The sequence below is a fragment of the Ascidiella aspersa genome, chromosome 3, assembly GCF_963924565.1.
Source record: "Ascidiella aspersa chromosome 3, kaAscAspe10.2, whole genome shotgun sequence".
In the NCBI taxonomy this organism is placed as follows: Eukaryota; Metazoa; Chordata; class Ascidiacea; order Phlebobranchia; family Ascidiidae; genus Ascidiella; species Ascidiella aspersa.
In genome coordinates, this window is record NC_139449.1 from 35,183,074 (window position 1) to 35,202,774 (window position 19,701).

At 35.9% G+C, this 19,701-nt stretch overlaps 2 protein-coding genes and 1 non-coding gene across 3 annotated transcripts in view; 1 reads left to right on the top strand and 2 right to left on the bottom strand.

Annotated features, from left to right (window-relative positions):
- Positions 1–96: 96 nt before the first annotated feature.
- On the bottom strand, positions 97–2,959 carry LOC146162711 (PMS1 protein homolog 1-like). Its single transcript, XM_083383975.1, has 2 exons — positions 2,060–2,959; positions 97–1,775 (listed from the first exon to the last, which is right to left on the bottom strand). The coding sequence occupies exons 1-2, from the start codon at positions 2,901–2,903 to the stop codon at positions 97–99; spliced, it is 2,523 nt and encodes an 840-aa protein (XP_083240101.1). The 5' UTR covers positions 2,904–2,959.
- A 1,708-nt stretch (positions 2,960–4,667) lies between these two features.
- Positions 4,668–19,701, top strand: part of LOC146162712 (5-oxoprolinase-like) — a 31,356-nt gene continuing 16,322 nt past the window's right edge. Inside the window, exons 1-17 of the mRNA XM_083384745.1 lie at positions 4,668–4,789; positions 5,118–5,209; positions 6,133–6,324; positions 7,006–7,131; positions 7,320–7,426; positions 7,699–7,814; positions 8,202–8,334; positions 9,429–9,538; positions 10,499–10,587; positions 11,235–11,352; positions 11,832–11,886; positions 12,220–12,302; positions 13,633–13,873; positions 16,499–16,587; positions 17,106–17,352; positions 18,144–18,282; positions 19,057–19,216. Coding sequence (XP_083240871.1) covers positions 4,711–4,789; positions 5,118–5,209; positions 6,133–6,324; positions 7,006–7,131; positions 7,320–7,426; positions 7,699–7,814; positions 8,202–8,334; positions 9,429–9,538; positions 10,499–10,587; positions 11,235–11,352; positions 11,832–11,886; positions 12,220–12,302; positions 13,633–13,873; positions 16,499–16,587; positions 17,106–17,352; positions 18,144–18,282; positions 19,057–19,216 — 2,176 coding nt within the window. The 5' untranslated portion in view covers positions 4,668–4,710. The remainder of the gene's footprint in view (positions 4,790–5,117; positions 5,210–6,132; positions 6,325–7,005; positions 7,132–7,319; positions 7,427–7,698; positions 7,815–8,201; positions 8,335–9,428; positions 9,539–10,498; positions 10,588–11,234; positions 11,353–11,831; positions 11,887–12,219; positions 12,303–13,632; positions 13,874–16,498; positions 16,588–17,105; positions 17,353–18,143; positions 18,283–19,056; positions 19,217–19,701) is intronic.
- On the bottom strand, positions 8,937–9,056 carry LOC146162713 (U5 spliceosomal RNA). The gene has a single exon (XR_014494753.1). It is a non-coding gene; the product is annotated as a U5 spliceosomal RNA (small nuclear RNA).

The window sequence follows — 19,701 nt, forward strand, 5'->3', positions numbered from 1 at the left end:
TCACACATCGACAACATTATATAGAACATAACACAAATTCCTGTTTCAAATTTTTTAAACAAATACTAAGTTTGCCTCAACTAACAATTCAAACGCCTACAAAATAGTTTTACGCTTGATTTTCAGTTTATGAAAAATCGCATTTCGGTGAAAACATGCTGCGCTGTCAAGGGTTTCGCGCAATTCTCTTCCATTCATTAAAATATCCAACATATCCGAGACCTCGCACAGTTTATCGGGAAGAGGGTTACCCCAAGCAATTCTTGCTGCTTCACCCTGTAAGTAGTAAACCACACTAGAAGGACGAGACTCTGTGAGCGTTACGAGAGGATTTGCAGCGATTTTTGTCAATATTTCTTTCAACTCACTTACAGAATAATAAGGAACCGAAAGCGTCATGGAGCTAAGTTGGAAAAATGTTCTTCCCGTGTCCGTGTCTTTCACTTTGTCGATAACAAAGCCGTTGGAACAAATTCTCTTGTCCGTAATCCGCCAATCTGGTTCTGGGGGGCTTATTTGCGTACAGGGCAGATTCTCGATCACCTCCATTGCAGCGAACGATAAATCCGAGTTACTTAAAACCAAAGGGACTTCTAGTTCAGTACACGGTAGTTTATGTTCTTGAAGCAGTCTATCAAACACTATTTTTTCACTCAGACGGACAACATTAGTTGCGTAAAGCGATTTTCCAACTTTTATCAAGGCCGCTTTGTGATCCAGTAAAAATCCAATTGGTAATATTTCTTCAGGTTTTGGCAGTGGTTTCGAATTTTTGATTGCGATCGTTTCGTAGATGTTATTTCTCAAAGTGGTAATATTGACCTCTAAATTTTGAACGGTGACCTCTAACTCTTCTTCATCCGAAGATTCAACAACTTTTTCATCTTCGTCAAAATCCTTGACCAAAATAAAAGAATTGCGCTTTGACGATTTAGATTTCGGAATGGATTTTTGGAACCTTTCTGCCGTATTCCCATGCTGCAAAGTTGGTGTGCTTTTGGGTGACTCAAAATCAAATTCGTACCGGGGCTTTTTACCACTGCTTGTCACGATACTATCAAGCGTAGTTTGCAGCGCCGAACTCCTGTTGAGATCGCAACTCCTCTTGCGAGAAACTTTCCTCATCGGAGTTGAATAATTTAGAGCGTCAGTTAGAAGCCTCATTGGTTGAGCTGCACAACTAACAGTTCCCCTACTCCAGCTTTCGGCGTTTAATGATCGGTCTACAGTAGAACTAGAATCAAGGTAGCTGGTGTTCCGCTCGCAATTGATTTTAGAAGTTCCGCTTATTTCAAGGTTTGAATCCGCTGTTGCATTAGACAGGGGAAACTTTTGAATGTTTTCAGAGTATCTGACCTTATCTTGGTTAAGTGGTTGTTTATCTGTACGAGAAATATCACCATTGCTCATATGATCAAGAACAGCAGTAGTTTTATGCATTGAAAACTCATCGTCTGCAATTGTTTCAGACACATCACAATCGAATAAACTCACAGCTGAGTTGTTATTGCTATCTTCAGAAGAATCACCAGCAGTTGATATTTCTGGCACGCTGTTTTGTTTAAAACAAGTGGAATCTTTGGTGTTTTTAACATTGTTTTCTATCACTTGGTGACTGGGTGCTTCAACTTTCTTGTAGCACTGATCCAGCAGTTGAGTTAGAAGTTCCAGAACCCTGTCCATAAGTGTAAGCATGACTTGAGTTTTACTCGCATTAACATTTGGATCGAGCGTTTCCGAAGGAACGTCAATGAGAATCAAACAGACAGGCCAACCTGAAAGTTTTTAAAAGAACATTACAATTACGAGATGGTCATTTTTTATTTTTTTTTACTTTTAATCAATAGTCATATTTAAAAATAAAAATTACAGATTTTTCAATTTTTAAGCTTAATTTATGACTTTTTGCCAAATTACAAAGTTAAAAATAGTTGTTGTAAACAAAACATTTAAAAAAAGTTTTGTTTTTTTCGTCTTAAGTTAAAAACTCCTGTCTTTAAAAGGCACAAAACCCCGTTATTCAGTTAAAATATATATTAAAATCTAGTAAACATAGTACCTGATTCCTCTTTTGCATTTGTCTTTTGCTTCAAAACTTTGTCTATTTCTTTGTTTCTAATTGGACGCGAGTTGACAATCAAAAACGTCCTATCCGACGTTTTACGCACGATAGTGTCACTGGACAAAAAGGCCCGGATCATTATTTCTTCTTCCTCACTTTCCACTGTATACTCCTTTAACGTCTTTGCAACAGAAGAAGATAGAACATTAATTAAAGCTGCCTGTGTTGTGGAGGCTCGTGCTTTCTGCCAAATCAACTTTTTGTCGTTTGTAAAGTTGATGTGGATTTTCGGGTGGGCGAGTGCTAAGGCCATCAAAAAATCCTCCATCGCTTTAATTTGCTCTTTTTTCTTTTTGATGTTGTTGTAGAACTGCTTTCGCACCGGGAGATTTTTGAATAAATCAACGGCGATGATAGTGGTCCCAGTTGGAGCGTGCGACGGTTTCGAACGCAAAATTCCGCCGTGAGAATCTAAAGTGTAAAGCGTGCTGTGAAGTTCGTTTTTCGTTCTCGTGCAAATCGTGACGGTCGCTACTTCGCACAATGAGCCAAGAGCTTCACCGCGGAAGCCGTACGTCTTTAGTGACCTCAAATCGTCATGGACACAAATTTTTGATGTGTAATGTCTTTGTCCCGCGAAAGGAACATCTGTGGCATTAATGCCGCCGCCGTTGTCACGAATCTCTATTCTCGTGAAGCCGAAGTTTTCCAGTTTGATATCTATGCTTGTGGCATCGGCATCCAGTGAATTTTCAACCAGTTCTTTTACAACGCTGCTTGCACAAGTGATGACCTGGGTGCTTGAAATTAGACGCACAGTGTCGCCACTCAATCTATTCATTGTGGTGGTTCACTCAGTTACAGATATTTCAGGTTTTACAACATTAATCAAAGACTTCTACTCTTTAAAATATACCTTACTAATTAGTAATTTAAATACTAAAATCTACTGATTTTTACCAAGTAAAAAGTATTGCTAAATACTGGTTGAATACTGTTGATTAACTGACAGGACACTCAAATTCAAAAAAAAAATATTAAAAGTTTCAAAAAATTCAAAAAAAAAATATTTAAAACATTTAAGAAATGATTAACAATGCTTTTTTGGCCTAAAAGAGAATATTTAAAATCTCACTGAGACCTAAAATCCTACCACTTATTTATACTTACGAAACGAGTTGCCAAAATTGAAATTGCTAGGAAGAAATCAACATGGGAGAATAAATATAAATATTTGAACCACCCAATCACAAACTCACACCATAACCCAAATAATGTTAGCAATATAAGCGCCGGGACTAAAATGTAATAGGATCTAGACCAGCGCCAAAATCTTAAAAAGCCAAGTAAACAACTTTTGTGCAGAGTTTAAGAAATTCTGTTAACCTTGGGAGCATTTCTATCTTGTACTAAGTTTAACTCATACCTTCAATATTTTTCTAAAAAAAGGTTATGCCAATTGCAAACCTAATGTCAAAAATCAGTCAAGCAAAGTTAACAAAGAAATATGAAAATAAAAAAATTCGCACAACTAGAATCCCCATAAGTAAATCTGCACAACTCCATATTGTTCAGTTGACTTTCTAAAACCAAATGAAGAAACAATAAACTGCCTTAGGGGGTTATCAGCCGTATAATTTAACTTGCCTGTCAATTTATGCTTGAACCACGTCTTATTGGCAAATAACAAACGCAAAAACTACTTCAAGTTCGCCAGAAAAACCCAAGCGGCAAATGACCGTTAATAGCAAAGCAAAGTCTATCATCGTTCTACAATCAATATGTTATTGACCTTTTGACAAGCAACCCTTCGCGAATTCTCGCAATGGGTCTTCAACAATAATCGACTATTGTTTGTTGATCTCGTCACGTGACAAAAACAATTCGAGCGTTAAAAAGCCTAGCCAAGCAAATTGAAACCTGTGCTAAAGGCCCGTATAGACTCATATACGATTGAGATTACATTTTACTGGCGAAAAAATACGGTGTCAATGTTAGGAACCTTTATTTACGCTTTAAAGATATTGTTTTTGTTTGTATTTATCATTTAGTTTTTTTAACTAAATTTCTGACTATAGCGTCGCCATGGTAATCAAAAAATAACCTAAACACGAAGTAAGTTGGAAAACCAAATAACAGAAGCGTAGAGCTATTATTACAACTAAATTTTAAAAAGAATTTGGTTTAAATTATTAAATTAGGTTTTGCTGCATATTTTGATAAATGTTTTTTTATATTCTACATAAATTAAACAGAGTCACGCTCTGCTAGTCATGCAGAAATAGTGACGAATGAAATTTTGCACCGACCGTGACTCATCAAAACAATGTTAAACTTGTTTAATATTTAACAAAAATGTATTTATGAGGTTTCACGCGAGTTAAAAATGTCCACGTTTTCTAATAGCGGGTTTAGTTAAAATTTTTCACGCTGTTATCTAACTTTTTTTTATGTTTGTCAAGGACGAGTTGAAGTGGCAATTTCCTGCATGATACGTGTAGTCGTGACTTTGTACACAAGCGAACTTTTTTTCTCTTTCTCTTTTATTGTTATTTATGCCAACTGTCGCCACTCCCTCAATATTCGACATATTTTCTGAAAAAAGTGCTTATTGACTTAAAGTAGGGCTGTTTTTTGTCGTATTTATTATGACTGAATCCGGAGAAAAATTCCAATTTGCAATTGATAGAGGTGGCACTTTCACTGATATTTACGCAAGATGTCCAGGTAGTTAACTCCTATTTTTATTTGACCTCATTTTTCGATAATTCGTTAAACAAACAAACATTAGCAATTTATTTATTTTCCGTGTTTTTCTCTAAAATGTAGAAATCAAGTGTAACAAAGTTCAAGGCTAGTCTAGAATTCTACCACACATTTAAATAATTGTTAAATAAAAGCCCAACAGTCGGGTTAGGGAACAGGTTAGTATATAACAGGTTTGCTAGTGTACCTAAAAAAAAGTGGTAGGATTCTATACCAGCACCCTATACCACAAAGTTATTTTAATGTATTTTACTGTAAGTTAGCACACATATTTTTGTTTGACATAAAGGTGGGAAAATCCGTGTGATGAAACTTTTGTCGGTCGACCCACAGAATTATCCAGATGCACCTCGCGAAGGAATTCGCAGGATTTTGGAGCAGGTTGACTGAGTTATTTTGTGTTTGAAAGCTCATTTTCAACCATGCATCATTGGCTGCTTTTAGCCTGGTCTGCATTCTGTGGCATGTGCAAACCTCATTTTTTTAAAGCAATTTGTGTGCACTTTTAAAGTAGTTACTTGCACACCTAAATTAATTGGTGGAGTTGTGCTACATTACCTGACATCAGATGTGCTGTAAACCTCGATTGCACACCTGCCCACTTTAAAACTTGGTGCTACACACCCAAAATTTCTTGATTCAGTTTGGTTGCGTACAAATTTAGGACTAATGTTTTATAATTAAAATAACTCGCTTGTATTTAATAACTTTGGCTGCATAAGATTCAGGTTAAACGTTTTTAGTTCTAAATTTGTCCTGAATGAAAAAAAAATGTGTGTTTTTTTGGCCTAAAATTCCTCGTAAAGCAGTATCTCTTTGTATAATTACTATATCTTGGAGGTGTGCCTAATGTTGATACACTAGTTTGGTGTTTTGAGCAAGTGACGCCAGCCAAATATTTTTAGCAGAAAAGGACCGGAGCGCAATCCGATATCACACCTCATGAACTGAAAAGAACATAATTTGTTGCTTCATTTTTGTAGGAGTTGGGTGAAGCAATGCCCGCCTCAAATATATTTTTTCATTAAAGGACCGGAATGCAATCCGGTGAACTGGACAGAGCTTATAATTTTTTGTTTTATTTTTGTAGGAGTTGGGTGAAGCAATACCCGCCTCAAATATATTTTTTCATGAAAGGACCGGAATGCAATCCGGTGAACTGGACAGAGCTTATAATTTTTTGTTTTATTTTTGTATGAGTTGGGTGAAGCAATGCCCGCCTCAAATATATTTTTTCATGAAAGGACCGGAATGCAATCCGGTGAACTGGACAGAGCTTATAATTTTTTGTTTTATTTTTGTAGGAGTTGGGTGAAGCAATGCCCGCCTCAAGACCCCTGAATACTTCGAGGATAGAGTTCATTCGAATGGGAACCACAGTGGCCACCAATGCTCTGCTTGAACGGAGAGGGGAAAGGATGGCACTCTGCATAACGAAGGGATTCAAAGACCTGCTTCATATTGGCAACCAGTCTAGACCGAAAATCTTTGATTTGGTGAGTAAGTTTGTCTTGAAAAATGAATTGTTTGTTGGTTGTATTGTTGTTTTTTAACTTTTGCAGTTTTTTGGTTTGCAAAATTTTCAGTAAAAAAAACTATTATGCAACTTTAATTGATTTTGTGTTTTATTTAAACATTTTTTACCACTTTATTTCAAGTGTACTTTAATAGATGATCTTATGCTGAAAACCATTCCGAATATTGGTCATTGCTAAAATTTTTAATGATTTTCACTGTATATATCTCTAATAGCAGTTTACTTTATTATAAATTTAGTATTAGGCTTGTTTCACATACACCTAAAGTTGCAATCTATTTAACCTATTCGAGTAGATGACTGTTTTTACCAAACTGTTTATGTATAGCGTCGCATTTTTTTTATGATTTATAGTTTGCATAAGCACACAAAAATAAATATGACATTCTCTGTCTCTATTTTTTTTTTATTTCAGCTAGTATTGCCACGCAATATTTTTGTCAATGTTTATTCTAATGTCACACATTTGAGCTTATTAAAATGTTGCGCTGGCTTTGGGCAGTAAAGAAATAATTTTTAATGCTTTAGCTGTAAATATGTTTAATAGAAGTTTAAAACTCTTATATTAGGCCTGTGTCAAATGCACCTAAAATTGCAATTCACCTGTTTATAACCAAAAATGTTGCCTTTGCTTTTTCAGAAAATCGAAATCCCAGATGTGCTTTACGAGGAAATAGTGGAAGTTAAGGGAAGGGTTTTGCTGCAGCAGGATAAATGTGAACTTGGTTTGGGAAAAGCAGATATTGTTGGAAGTACAGCAGAACAGGTGGACATTTAGTTTGTTAGTCAAAGACTTGTGTTGTCTTTACGTGTTTATGTTTATACATTTCATTTGATATGAAGTTAAAATTATTTTTGCCTTCACTAGTTTTTACTAAACTTTGTTTTTTTGCAATTATTTTTTATATATTGCAGGAAAAATAATAATTTTAAAAAGTTGATTTTTCTTTAAAGCTGCACACTTTTGAGGAATTAGATGAAGCTCAGCTTCGTAAAGATCTTCAACAAGTTTTGGCAAAGGGAATCAAAAGTCTGGCGGTTGCACTGATGCATTCTTACACGTAAGTTCAACGCATATTTTTGACAACCTTTTTTAAGTGATAATAATTCACAATTATATTTTGTTAAAAAAACAAAAACAATTTCCTTTAGTTAAAAGTTTTAAATCGCCTGAAAAAACAACCATTTATTCTGTCCATTATAGTTTGAAAACTATTTGATATTAAACTAGTAAAATTTGATTTGAACAAAATTAAAAAAAATGACTTAACGAAACCATCAGAAAAAACAATTGTTGTCTATAACTTTAGGTTTAATTTTTATTTGTTTGCAGATTTTCCGGTCACGAGGAACGAGTGGGTGAGATTGCGCAAGAACTGGGTTTCACTCAAGTCTCACTTTCATCCGAGGTCATGCCAATGGTCAAAATTGTTCCAAGGGGTTTTACAGGTGTGTCTGTCATGTGTTCTTAGCCTGTAAAAGCCAAAGTCTGTAACACGTTTTTTGTAAGAAAATAAGTAAAGGTTTTGAGTACACTGTGCTACCAATGCCTATCCCTATTTAACATTAGTGAGTAACAAGTTTTACTTGTGTTCTTAATTCCTGAAATATTTTTTTTATTCTATTAAAACAAATTCTTGTACAATACAAAATTAAAAAACATTTTTTTTCAGGATTAAAAATTCTGTCCTATATGATTTGTCTTATAAGCTATTTAAAATAAATAAACAGTGCATAAATATCACAGCTCCAATTAAACAAAAACATGATAAAATTGAAGCTGCATTGTAAACTTCCATGTTGAGTCAATAAATCATATTTTTCGCAACATTTCAGCTTGTGTGGACGCCTACCTTACCCCGTGCATCAAACAGTATTTGACAACATTTAAGGCTGGCTTCGACCAAGGCTTTAAGGACGTTAACGTTCTGTTCATGCAATCTGATGGTGGATTGACTCCAATAAGCAGGTATTTCAACCAACAGGATGTAATTTTTTCATTCATTGTTAGTCCAGTTAAAGAGAGTTTTACCAAAGTTTTAAAGGTGAAATAAAATTTATTGTAAATTGTCACGAGTTTGACAAAGTTTTGTTATCGAGATAAAACTTGGACAGGACCCTTGATTTCGAAAAATAAATTAAATGAAACCGGCTATTAATTAAAATATAATATGCTTGTGGCAAAAGATGGGCCTGGGTAGGTCTTTAAAGAGCCACAAGCCGGTGTAGATAATAGAAAGATATCTCGCGCCCAGACACGTTACTTATTTACTCGAACAAAAAAAAAATTGAAAAATTCTTTACAAATAATTTCGAATATAAAGCGACCCAATTTCCACTCCTTCCTTGATAATCTTATATTCCGTTTTAAATTTTTGTTCCAAAGTAGTTGTTTAGGAGTGTTTATTTGCATTTTTATACAACATTTGTTATTAGTGTAAAAGAACTATTAGCAAATAATTTTAGGCAAACTAAAGAAATTCGCATCTTATTTATTCATTTATTTTTTTATTTGAACTGTTCCGATTAACCAAGTTCAACTAAAAAACAAACAACTTGTTTTGTAATAAAACTGCAGAACGTGTCTGCAGATGCAATAAATTATTAAAGACCCATTGCAATGTTCCACTTTTCGGCAAATCTTTAGTAAAATGCGAAAGATTTACACGTTGTGAAGTGAGACCACAGTGAAATTCCCATCTTATTATCTCGTTGCATAGGTTGCCGAAACTTAAGAATTACAATTACCAGAGGAGCTGTTTTTGAATAAAATTACTATGCATGATAGCAACAGTTTATACAGAGTGGCCAAAAGTAGGCTTTCAGGTGTAAAAAGTAGGGTTTGGGTCTAAAAGTAGATTTATTGTTTTGCGGTTCTTCTCATACACCTTGTTCTTTACAACATCCCCCAAAAAGAAATCCATCGGTGTCAGGTCAGGTGAGCGTCGTGGCCATTCAATGCTAACTCTTCTTCTAAGCCAACGCTGTGGAATAACTGTAAGCCTACTTTTGGCCCACCCTGTATGTTTATAACGTCCTTTTAACCACCTTGTGTTCCTTAAGCTTCAATGGCAGTCGAGCAATCTTATCTGGGCCGGCAGGTGGCGTAGTTGGGTACGCGATGACGTCACATGAGGACAGTAAGCAGCCGGTGATCGGGTTTGATATGGGAGGTAAGTTACAGTGTTGTAAACAATTCATTTTAAAAATAAAATAACTTAAGTCCAAGTCAAGTGTTTTGCAAATATAACAAGTCAAGTCCCAATCCAAGTCATTAGGAAGGCAAGTCAATTTCAAGTCATGTCACTGACATAAAAGTAACTGTTAAACCATTAAAGTTAAACTCGTCCGGGTGTGAGCAACAATTTAAATAAAAAATAACACAAACGCAATATACAGCAATAAATTGTTTAATGTGCAAAACGTGAGACACATTTGAATGAAAAACCCCTAATTTACTCCCAATACATTTGACACAATGACTTAAGTCCAAGTCAAGCCATTTGAAAACAGTGACTTAGACTTAAGTCCAAGTCAAGTCATTTGAAAACAGTGACTTTAAGTGCACTTGTCAAGTCAATCATTACAACACTGGTTGGTTGTGAAAAAATAATAACGATGAAAACTCGTTCTAGTATCAAGTGATTGGAACGTTATTTCAACATAATAATTTGAAGCCAGACATATTCTGCTCCTATCCGATACCAACGTCATTGTAATATTTTAGTGGGAAGAATTGTTAACATGCGTGCAAAAGGCAATATTTCGTTATTAGGCCTAAAATCGCTTAAGCGTTAAAATGATGGTTGCCTTCGCTTGTTTTTTTTTGTTTTTTTCTGGGAAGTTAGACAGTAGATGGTTTGACAACGATTAATAATAGCTAACATACCTAACACTTATCCAATATAGGCTCCAAACCGATATTATATATTTTGACTCGAGAATCCATTGATATACACTGGTGTGCCTAGGCGTGCAGTTTGAGAATCGCTGCTTTAGTTTGTGTGCCAAAATTGTTAACTTTACTCCCGCAACTTGGGATATCAAACACCTAATTTTTATGTGACCCCTTCTCTGAATCGAAATATTTACGGCGCTTGATTTAAGTTTTTGAACAGTTGTTTTTTTGGCAGGAACTTCAACTGACGTGAGTAGGTACGATGGTGAATACGAGCACGTGTTTGAGACCACGACAGCCGGTGTTACCATACAAGCCCCACAGGTATGGAATGTTGTTTTTTCTCATAACAGAAACGAATATTTCCCTTCAAAGTACTGTGTTTTGTTGTGTTAAGGTTTCCTGAGATATGTTTCAATGCATGTACTATTGTACTGTAAGGATGTAGTGTAAGTGCAACTGGCTTCTGGAGAGTGCTCAATGACACCTACTCACCCCATTGACGAGTGGCCTTACGCCAGGGGTTCTTAAACTGGGGTCCATGGACCCCTTGGGGTTCCGGGAACTAGTTTCAGGGGGTCCATGAAGACCAATATGAGTGTATATTTAAGATGTAATTTATATCTCAAAGAATACAGTTAATTAAACATAAAACGGTTTTGCACTGACTGTATTTAGACTCCATTTCACAATTACATTTTTTGAAGCAGACTTATGAAGTCTATTTGTATTGTGACGTAAATTTATGACGTCATTTTTTAATTTTTTTGTCTACCGTGGTCCACGCAATGCACAAAACAATTTGGGGGTCCGCGGTGAAAGAAGTTTAAGATCCCCTGCCTTAAGCAAATATTAATCGTTGTTATCCTACTGGAATTAACTTGTTGATCTGCGACAAATTCAGGTTTAATTAAAAAGGAAAAAAGTTAGTGTTTTTCTGAGGACTTATCCAGAAATCTTTCGTTTTTCAGCTTGACATCAACACTGTAGCGGCTGGCGGTGGTTCCATGTTATTCTTCAGGTCAGGAATGTTTGTGGTCGGCCCTCAGTCGGCCGGGGCACACCCGGGTCCGGCCTGCTACAGAAAAGGTATTTTTTAAGGCAGTTTTGTCTACGGTGGGTAAGAGTTCAAATTGCCGAAAAAATGGGTAACTGTTTTGCTTTACTTGCTCAGCGTTTGTTCATTTCTTTAAAAAAAGTGGATTTTTTGCTGTAATTTGGTTGCAGAGATTGTGCGTTTGACGCTTTGCCAGTGTAAATTTCTTTAAAGTGAAGTGTTCGCTGCATTTTTATTGCAACACCTCGAGCTTATAGTTGGTTTAAACTGCATAAAAAACGATTCTAGTTGTTAATAATAGTTAAATACTAGTGACAACTAAGACGGAAAAAGGTAAATTTTTAGGGTATTTATTTTATCAACTACATCTGGCACTTTTTTCAGGATGACTTGGATTGGGACTTGACTTGTTTTTTTTGTTTTTTTTGAACGTTATTTTACAAATGACTTGACTGGGACTTCACTGCTAATATTTCAATACGCATTTCGTGATTGTTATGTTTTTACTTAGGTGGACCGCTCACAGTGACCGATGCAAACCTCTGCTTGGGAAGGTTGCTGCCCGAGTGAGTAGTCGTGAAAATAACTTGGTGTAGCATTAAAACCTTGAAGTTTACCCGCTATTTAAATTTATTAACTATTTCAAAATATTTTCCATTTAAATTGTAAAAGGCAACTTAAACTTGCTAACTATTTAAAATTAATATTTAAAAAATTAATTTTAAAATAAATCTATTGTTTCGAGATTTTCACGCTTTTCTTAACTCACGCTCCGTACAGCTATAGAAAAACGTTACTCTTTGGAGCGATTTTTGCGACCAGCTCAGCTCAGCGCAGCTGTAGTGTAACCGGCCTTTAGGCACAGCTTTTCATTCCTTATTTAACGAGTTTCGTTTCAGATATTTTCCCAAGATTTTCGGCCCCGACGAAAATCAACCGCTCGATCAAGAAGCTGCCCAAAGCGCCTTTAAAGAGCTGACAGGTTATAATTAGGGCTGCCATAAAGTTCCTTGTAATATTTTAATCTTTTTGAACGTATTGAAAAGTCTTTGAAAAAACCCAAGTTTTTCCGCAAATTTCTTAACAGTCTTTGTATTTATTTAATGTTCAGCGTAAGTTAATGTTTTTAAAAAGCGCCGTAAAAAAATTTGAAATGCATTTTTAAATGTGTTGACCATGGCATTTAAAGTGTTTTATTGTCGAAATGTATTTAAATAAGCGTCTAGCGATCAGATTTTAGATCTTTAAAAACCAAAAAATATTTCTCTAAAAAGTCTTTAAATTTTTCATAAAATTGTGTTGAAACCCCTGAAAGCGAGGCGTTAATCTTTATTACTATTTATACTCTTAATGAATCCAACGTTGGAAATATTGGCAAAAGAGGATAAGCATATCATTGTATCACATGTATGTATGAAAATATGACAGCTTACGTAGCAAAGGGCATTACTTTGTGATCGTTTACTGATTTTTTATATCTCGGTTGAGCCTTTCAGAAGGCACCCGGTATACTTTGGCCAAAATTTTCAGGTTAAAAAAACATTAAGAAGTTACGGGCAAAGTTTGGGTTATGTAAAAGACTGTTTAGAACTTTTTATGACAGCTTAGGTCATATTCTGACAGTATAAGCCCCTTTTTAGATTTATACATTATTCCGACTATATTAAACATTAAATTTTGGTATTATTTCTAAATGTTTTTATTCCAAAGATGATTTTCGTCTCGTTTCGGACTTATTTCCGTAACCCAGGGGTGTCCAACTCAAACATGCCGGCGTGCCAATTTTTATCGTATAACTTCTTCCCGTGCCAAAGTTTCGTAACCGAACCAGTTCTTTTTAATCATAAAAGCGCCTTTTTTAACAAAAATTAGAACGTTTGTTTAAACTTGAAAAAAAAACCTGTCTAGTAGAAATGCGCATCACCACATCAAAGTGTCTCTCGGTGAGCTTTTGTGTTTTTACACCAAGCTATATAATATTATGTGAATGCTAGCCTCCACACAGTATAATGTTACTATATCAAAAGTAATTGTTGTGATTGCCGCGATTGTTTTATATTGTGAACAAACAATGGCAATTGGCTGTATAACCAACTTGGTATTTTTGGGGAGGGCTTGCGTGCCATTTTTCATTAGGTCGCGTGCCACATTTGCTGTAACCCATTAAAAATAACACAGCAGTACGACTCCAGAAGGGCTTCATCACAGAATAGACGTTGAGAATAATGTTTCTAATTAAAAAAAAAAAAAAAAAAAAAAAAAAAAAAAAAACTAATTTTTTCAAAATAAAACCAAATTTTTCTTCTTTACAGACGAAATTAACTCCTTTATGAGCGATTCCAGCCCTTCACACATCGCCTTAACACCCCAGGCGGTTGCTATGGGCTTCATACGCGTCGCTAACGAGTCCATGTGTCGACCAATCAGGGCGCTCACGCAGGCCAAAGGTCACGATACGTCACGTCACGTGATGTCATGCTTCGGTGGAGCCGGCGGGCAGCACGCGTGCGCCATCGCGCGGTCGCTTGGGATGAACAAGGTGTACATCCATAAGTAAGTCGGATTTTAAAACTGAATGTGAAATAATTAGGGGTGATTTAAACCAGGGAGTCGAACCGGAACCGAACCGGAACTTTATGAACCGGTTTTGGGTCAATTCTTTTCAAACCATAACCGAACCTGAACCGGGTTTTATAAGATTTTAAGGAGCCGAACCTGAACTGAACCGAATAATCTGAAAGAACATGAACCTTAACCGAACCCGAACCTGTAAATACAATCGGTTCGCTCCTGCATGACGTCACAACTTCTATTTTACAGAGTCAAGTTACGCCATGTTCGAAATTTTATGAAAAATATATGAATATTGAATAAATAATTCGTAGATTTTTTAATTTTTAGATATTTCAATAATGAGTTTGTGTTTTTTAATACGTCACGTAACTTAGATTAAATGACTTACAATTCAAACATTATTCTTTACATTTATCGACCCACATTTTGAGATTTAACGCAACTTCTATTGTATCCGAACCGGAACTTTATGAACCGGTTTTGAAATAACGATGGTCGATCTAGAGTTGAACCGGAACTTTTAAATTGCTTAAAACCGAAACCGGAACTGAACCGGATCTCGAAAAAATCCTTGAACCCGAACCAAACCTGAACAGGAAAAGTCAAACGGTTCGACTCCCTGTTTTTTAGATATTTCAATAATGAGTTGCTGTTTTTTAAATACATCACGTAACTTAGATTACATGACTTACAATTCAAAGATTATTTTCTACATTTATCGACCCACATTTTGAGATTTAACGCAAATTATATTGTATCTGAACCGGAACTTTATGAACCGGTTTTGAAATAGCGATGGTCGAACCGGAGCTGAGCCGGAACTTTTAAATTGCTTAAAACCGAAACCGGAACTGAACTGGATCCCGAAAAAATCCTTAAAGCCGAACCGAACCTGAACCGGAAAAGTCAAACGGTTCGACTCCCTGCTTTAAACTTTAAAGCGAATTTGGTGGAAAATGTTTAATCAGACGATAAACATCTGCGTCCGTTTTAATCCGATACCCGATATTTTTGACAAAAAGTATCGCGAGCCGATCCGGAACCAAATGACGTCATACATATGCTTAAAAAAGTAAAAAAGATAAAATTAAATCGTTTTCCATGTAAAAAAATTTTTTTATTCATTTTTTTTTACATGTTTTCCATGTAAAAAATTTCTTTAAAGTTATTAGGTTAGTTACCTCAGTTATTATCAAAAAAAGCAGCTTCAGTATTTATCTAATTGTAAATAGGGTAATAATGTGGCACTATATAAAGACAAACTGTATTAAATTCTCGACAAGCTTTTTTGCAATACAGGTTGTCTTTATATAATGTCGCCTGATTACCCTAATACATTTTATAATCTTAGTGTTTTTTTGAAAAACGTTATGCTTTGGAACACAATACACGTACTATTCGGAAAATTTGTGTTTCAAGATAAAATTCGCTGGTTGGTCCAGACTGATATCCCTATGTTCAATTTACTTGTCCGATAATATCGGATCGGCACCGATACCATTCTAGTATCGGACGAGTACCGATACTACCACTTGGTATCGGGTATCGACTCCGATCTGATATTATCGGACATTCCTAGTAGAGATTGATCGATATTCCGATACCCGATACTTTGGACAAAATGATCGATACCCAATACCGAGTGACGTCATAACTATGCACAACAATTAAAAATCAAATTTAAACGTTTAAAGATATTTTTTAGGTTGTTTGGCCGGAATTATTCGTATTTTTTAACGGATTGGCACCGATACCACATATTATCGGACAAATACCGATACTACCACTTGGCATCGGGTATCGGCTCCGATCCGATATTATCGGACATCCCTAGTAGACATCGATCGATATAACTTTTCAGGCCGATACCGTTAACCGACTTTTTACATTTCGCCAACTGATAAAAATAACAATACCGATATTTTATAAACCTGGAATATGGTTCTGCATTTAATTTACTGAACATTTAATTCAAATTACTTTCAGTTTATTTACCTATTTAATCACACAACTCTTGTTGTGCGTATTAACTTTGCATGTTGTTGAACACAGTATACCAAACAACATATGAAATCAGTCGTGAAAATTAAAGCAGATGACAAATTCAGTAGTTCCAAAACTCAAGTTGTAAGGAAACGCTGTATCATCAAATATTCAAATATTAAGTTTTACCTTAAAGCAGTTTTTTTCAACCTCTTTCTTGCGATGACCCCAATACTAAAGCTTAAATATGACTTGAAGCTTTGGCGACCCAGTTCTCGTCAGTGATTTTTTTATTAAATGGGAAAAACATAAGACAGGCATAAATAACTTCCAATTTAGTTAATATGAGGCATGTATTTGTATTTCTCCAAAGCCATTTCGAATTTTAGAGACATTTTGCTATGGACCTATCTTAACAAATCTAACCATATGAAACTACTACAGTCGGCGACCCAACCAAATCAAATAGCGACCCATTTTGGGTTCGCGACCCATTAATTGAGAAACACTGCCTTAAAGTTAACAATAAAAAAAATAGACTTCAACAAAACCCATGTATAAAAAAACAAACGCTTGTTTACTTTTGTTTACCCTGTTTTAACTTTTTGTTGTTCTTTTAAGATATTCGGGAATCCTGTCGGCTTACGGAATGGCTTTGGCCGATGTTGTTGAAGATTTGCAGGAGCCCTGTGCTTGCAAGTATTCAAAAGGTAACGTGGTAACGTCTCTACGAGTAACCAGCGAGTTGTTCGGCCGAGTTTAAAAAAAAAAAAAAAAAAAACATTCAAAAGAATGATTTTAGGCAAAAGTCATCGAAACGTAAATCTCGCTACTTATTTGAAGTTTACAGTTTTTATTTAAAAAAGTCAATTGTGAAAAGCCGAGGTCGCAGTACGAGTAAAAACTTTTGACTCTTTACCTTTTTCACCAATAATCTGGCCACTCTTAACGATATTAAACAAAGTTTTTGAACAGAAGTTCAAAAGAAATAATTCAAAAAGAACACATGGGCGAGTTATTTGCTCTAAAACTCGCTACTCGACCTTTCCGTAGAGAACCTGGCCTCTTCTAACCCACATTGAAATGCAACAGTCGATCAGGTTTAAAATGAAAAAATAAAAAAGTCGTTTAAAAGAAAGTTTTGGGTTATTTTGAAACATTTAATCGAGTTGTTTGCTCTGAAACTCGCTACTCGGTCGAGTTTTTTTAACACTTTACTTACTTGTAGAGAACTTGTCTTCGATCGACTCGGCTCTCGACTCACTCCTCGAGAAAAGCCGTCAGAAGCTTCTCGATCAGGGGTTTTCCCCCGATCAGATACGCCTCGAGCCTTTCCTCAACCTGAGATACGACCGCACCGACTGCGCCCTCATGTGTGCGCCCAGGAGGAGCGAGGGCAAAGTGAGGAGCAGAAGGAGGAAGAGTGGGAGCGGCTCCTCGAAGCACGGAGACTTCCTGGCTGCTTTCAATGAGAGGTGAGTGCTAATAGGTTGTAAACATATTTAAATCAAGCGGTTGTCTTAAGCAAGCTATAAACTCACTGCTAGGGATGTCCGATAATAACGGATCGGAGCCGATACCCGATCCCAAGTGATATAATCGGTACTCGTCCGATACTAGGGCGGTATCGGTGCCGATCCGATACAAAATCGATATAATATATTATGGTGTTCTTGGAAATGATTGTTCGATAATATCGGATCGGGCCCGATATTCTAGTGTTAGTATCGGTACCGATCCGATATCAAAAGATATGATATAATCCAGTGTTTTTGGCAATGAGTATGTCCGATAACATTATATCGGAGCCGATATTCTAGTGGTAGTATCGGTTGCCGATCCGATACCAAACTGATATAATAAGTTCCAGTGTTCTAAGAAATAAGGATTGTCCGATAATATCGGATCGAAGCCGATACCCGACGCCAGGTTATCGGTGCTCGTCCGATATCAAATCGTCCTAATAGATTTAAATGTTCTTGGAAGTGAGGATTTCTGATAATATCGGATTGGAGCCGATACCAAAATCGTAGTATCGGTGCCCGTCCGATACTAGAATGGTATCGGTGCTGATCCTATAACAAATTATTATAACAAGTGTCTTAAAAGTAAGGATTTTCGATAATATCGGATCGGATCCGATGCCCGATATCAAAAGTGGTAGTATCGGTGCTCGTCCGATACTAGGAAGATATCGGTGCCGTTAACTTTGCTTTGAATTTCGATTTAAAATTTTTTTTATTAAATTTCCGCACTTTCGGGCCAGGTACCAGACCGAGTTCGGCTTCACGATCCCGGATCGCGTCATCCAGGTCGATGACGTCAGAGTGCGTGGAACAGGGCGTTCCCAAATCGTCGAGGAGGCCGTGAGCTCCGAGGCGGGGGAACCACCTAAGCCGGACAGCGTGAGTCGAAATTTCGTCATTTTACGTTTAGTTGTAACAGTGAGATTTTTTAAGGGATTTTTGTGTTTTTAAGGGATTTTTTTGTGATTTTTTTGCATTCACGCCTTTTTCCGTTTTTTTTTCTATTAGCTGCCAACCAATTTTTTCTCAGCTATAAACCAGTTTTTTAGGCTGCTACGAATCATTTATAATATCTGTTTGCATGTTTTTGTTGTTTTTTGCAGAGACTAACAATTCCTTATTTTTTATGGCGCAATATATCTCTCTTAAGAACCTATAAATAACTGACTTTGATGAAGACAGGAAAGTCTAACGATTATTTACGCCTTTTTATTTTATTTTTTTTGTGATCTTTTTTGGTAAGAATAGTTTGCATGGCTACCAAGGTCATATATTCGGTTGTTTCGTTATTTTTGTAAAATTTTCTTTATGGAGATTAATAGAAGTACATCATGATCAAAGTGGTAGAATATTTGATGTTTTAGACCCAATATGCTACTTTATACAGTTAAAGGGGACAAAATTTGGCGTGTGAGCTCGTGTTCTAACACGTAGTCACGTCGTAAAACTATCTTTTTTAGTTTTTGGTTACTTTTTATTTCGCTAAAGCTAAAATTTGTTATGTTTGTGAAATATGTAAAAAAAAATATGTCGAAATCTGTTCTGCGCAAAATAGCTCGTTCTATTTATCTCGAACTTATGTTTTTATTTATCATTATTATTATTTTTATTTTTACGTTGAAACTTGTAACACTTCGACTTTTCGTTCCCCAGGTCGTAAAATGTTACTTCGAAACCGGTTACCACGAAACCTCGGTCTACCTGCTCAAGGATTTGTCACGTGGTCACCTGCTTCACGGTCCAGCGATCATCATCGACCAGAACGGCACGCTATTGGTCGAGCCGGGATGCGAGGCGATTATCACCGCGAAAAGTGATTGATTACTAATTATTTCGATAAGAAACTCAATTAATGATAGTTGAGTTTTTGCGGCATTGTTCTAAATAAGTCATTTTAAAATTACGTTAGTCCCAGTTAAGTCTTTAAAAAATTTTTTTTTGAAAAACCTGAGTCCAAATTAAGTCATTTGGAATAAATAACAAGTCGTGTCCAAGTCAAGTCATTTTGTAATGACGTAAGTCCAAGTCATCTGTAAAATAACTCGTCCAGTTTATAGTTAGAAGTCATAATTAGAGCAAGTCAACGTCAATCCTTGTCATAAAAAAAACTTTTAACTTTTAAAACTAGTAAACTTGTCCAAGTATGAGCAATAACTCAAGTAAAAATAACATAAATGCAACTTGTTTGATGTGCAAAAATAATTTTACAAACAACTTGTCTGAAAACACTTAATTTCAATCCGAGTCATTTGTCCAAAAGTCTTATGTCAAGTCATGTCATTGACTTAAGAACACTGG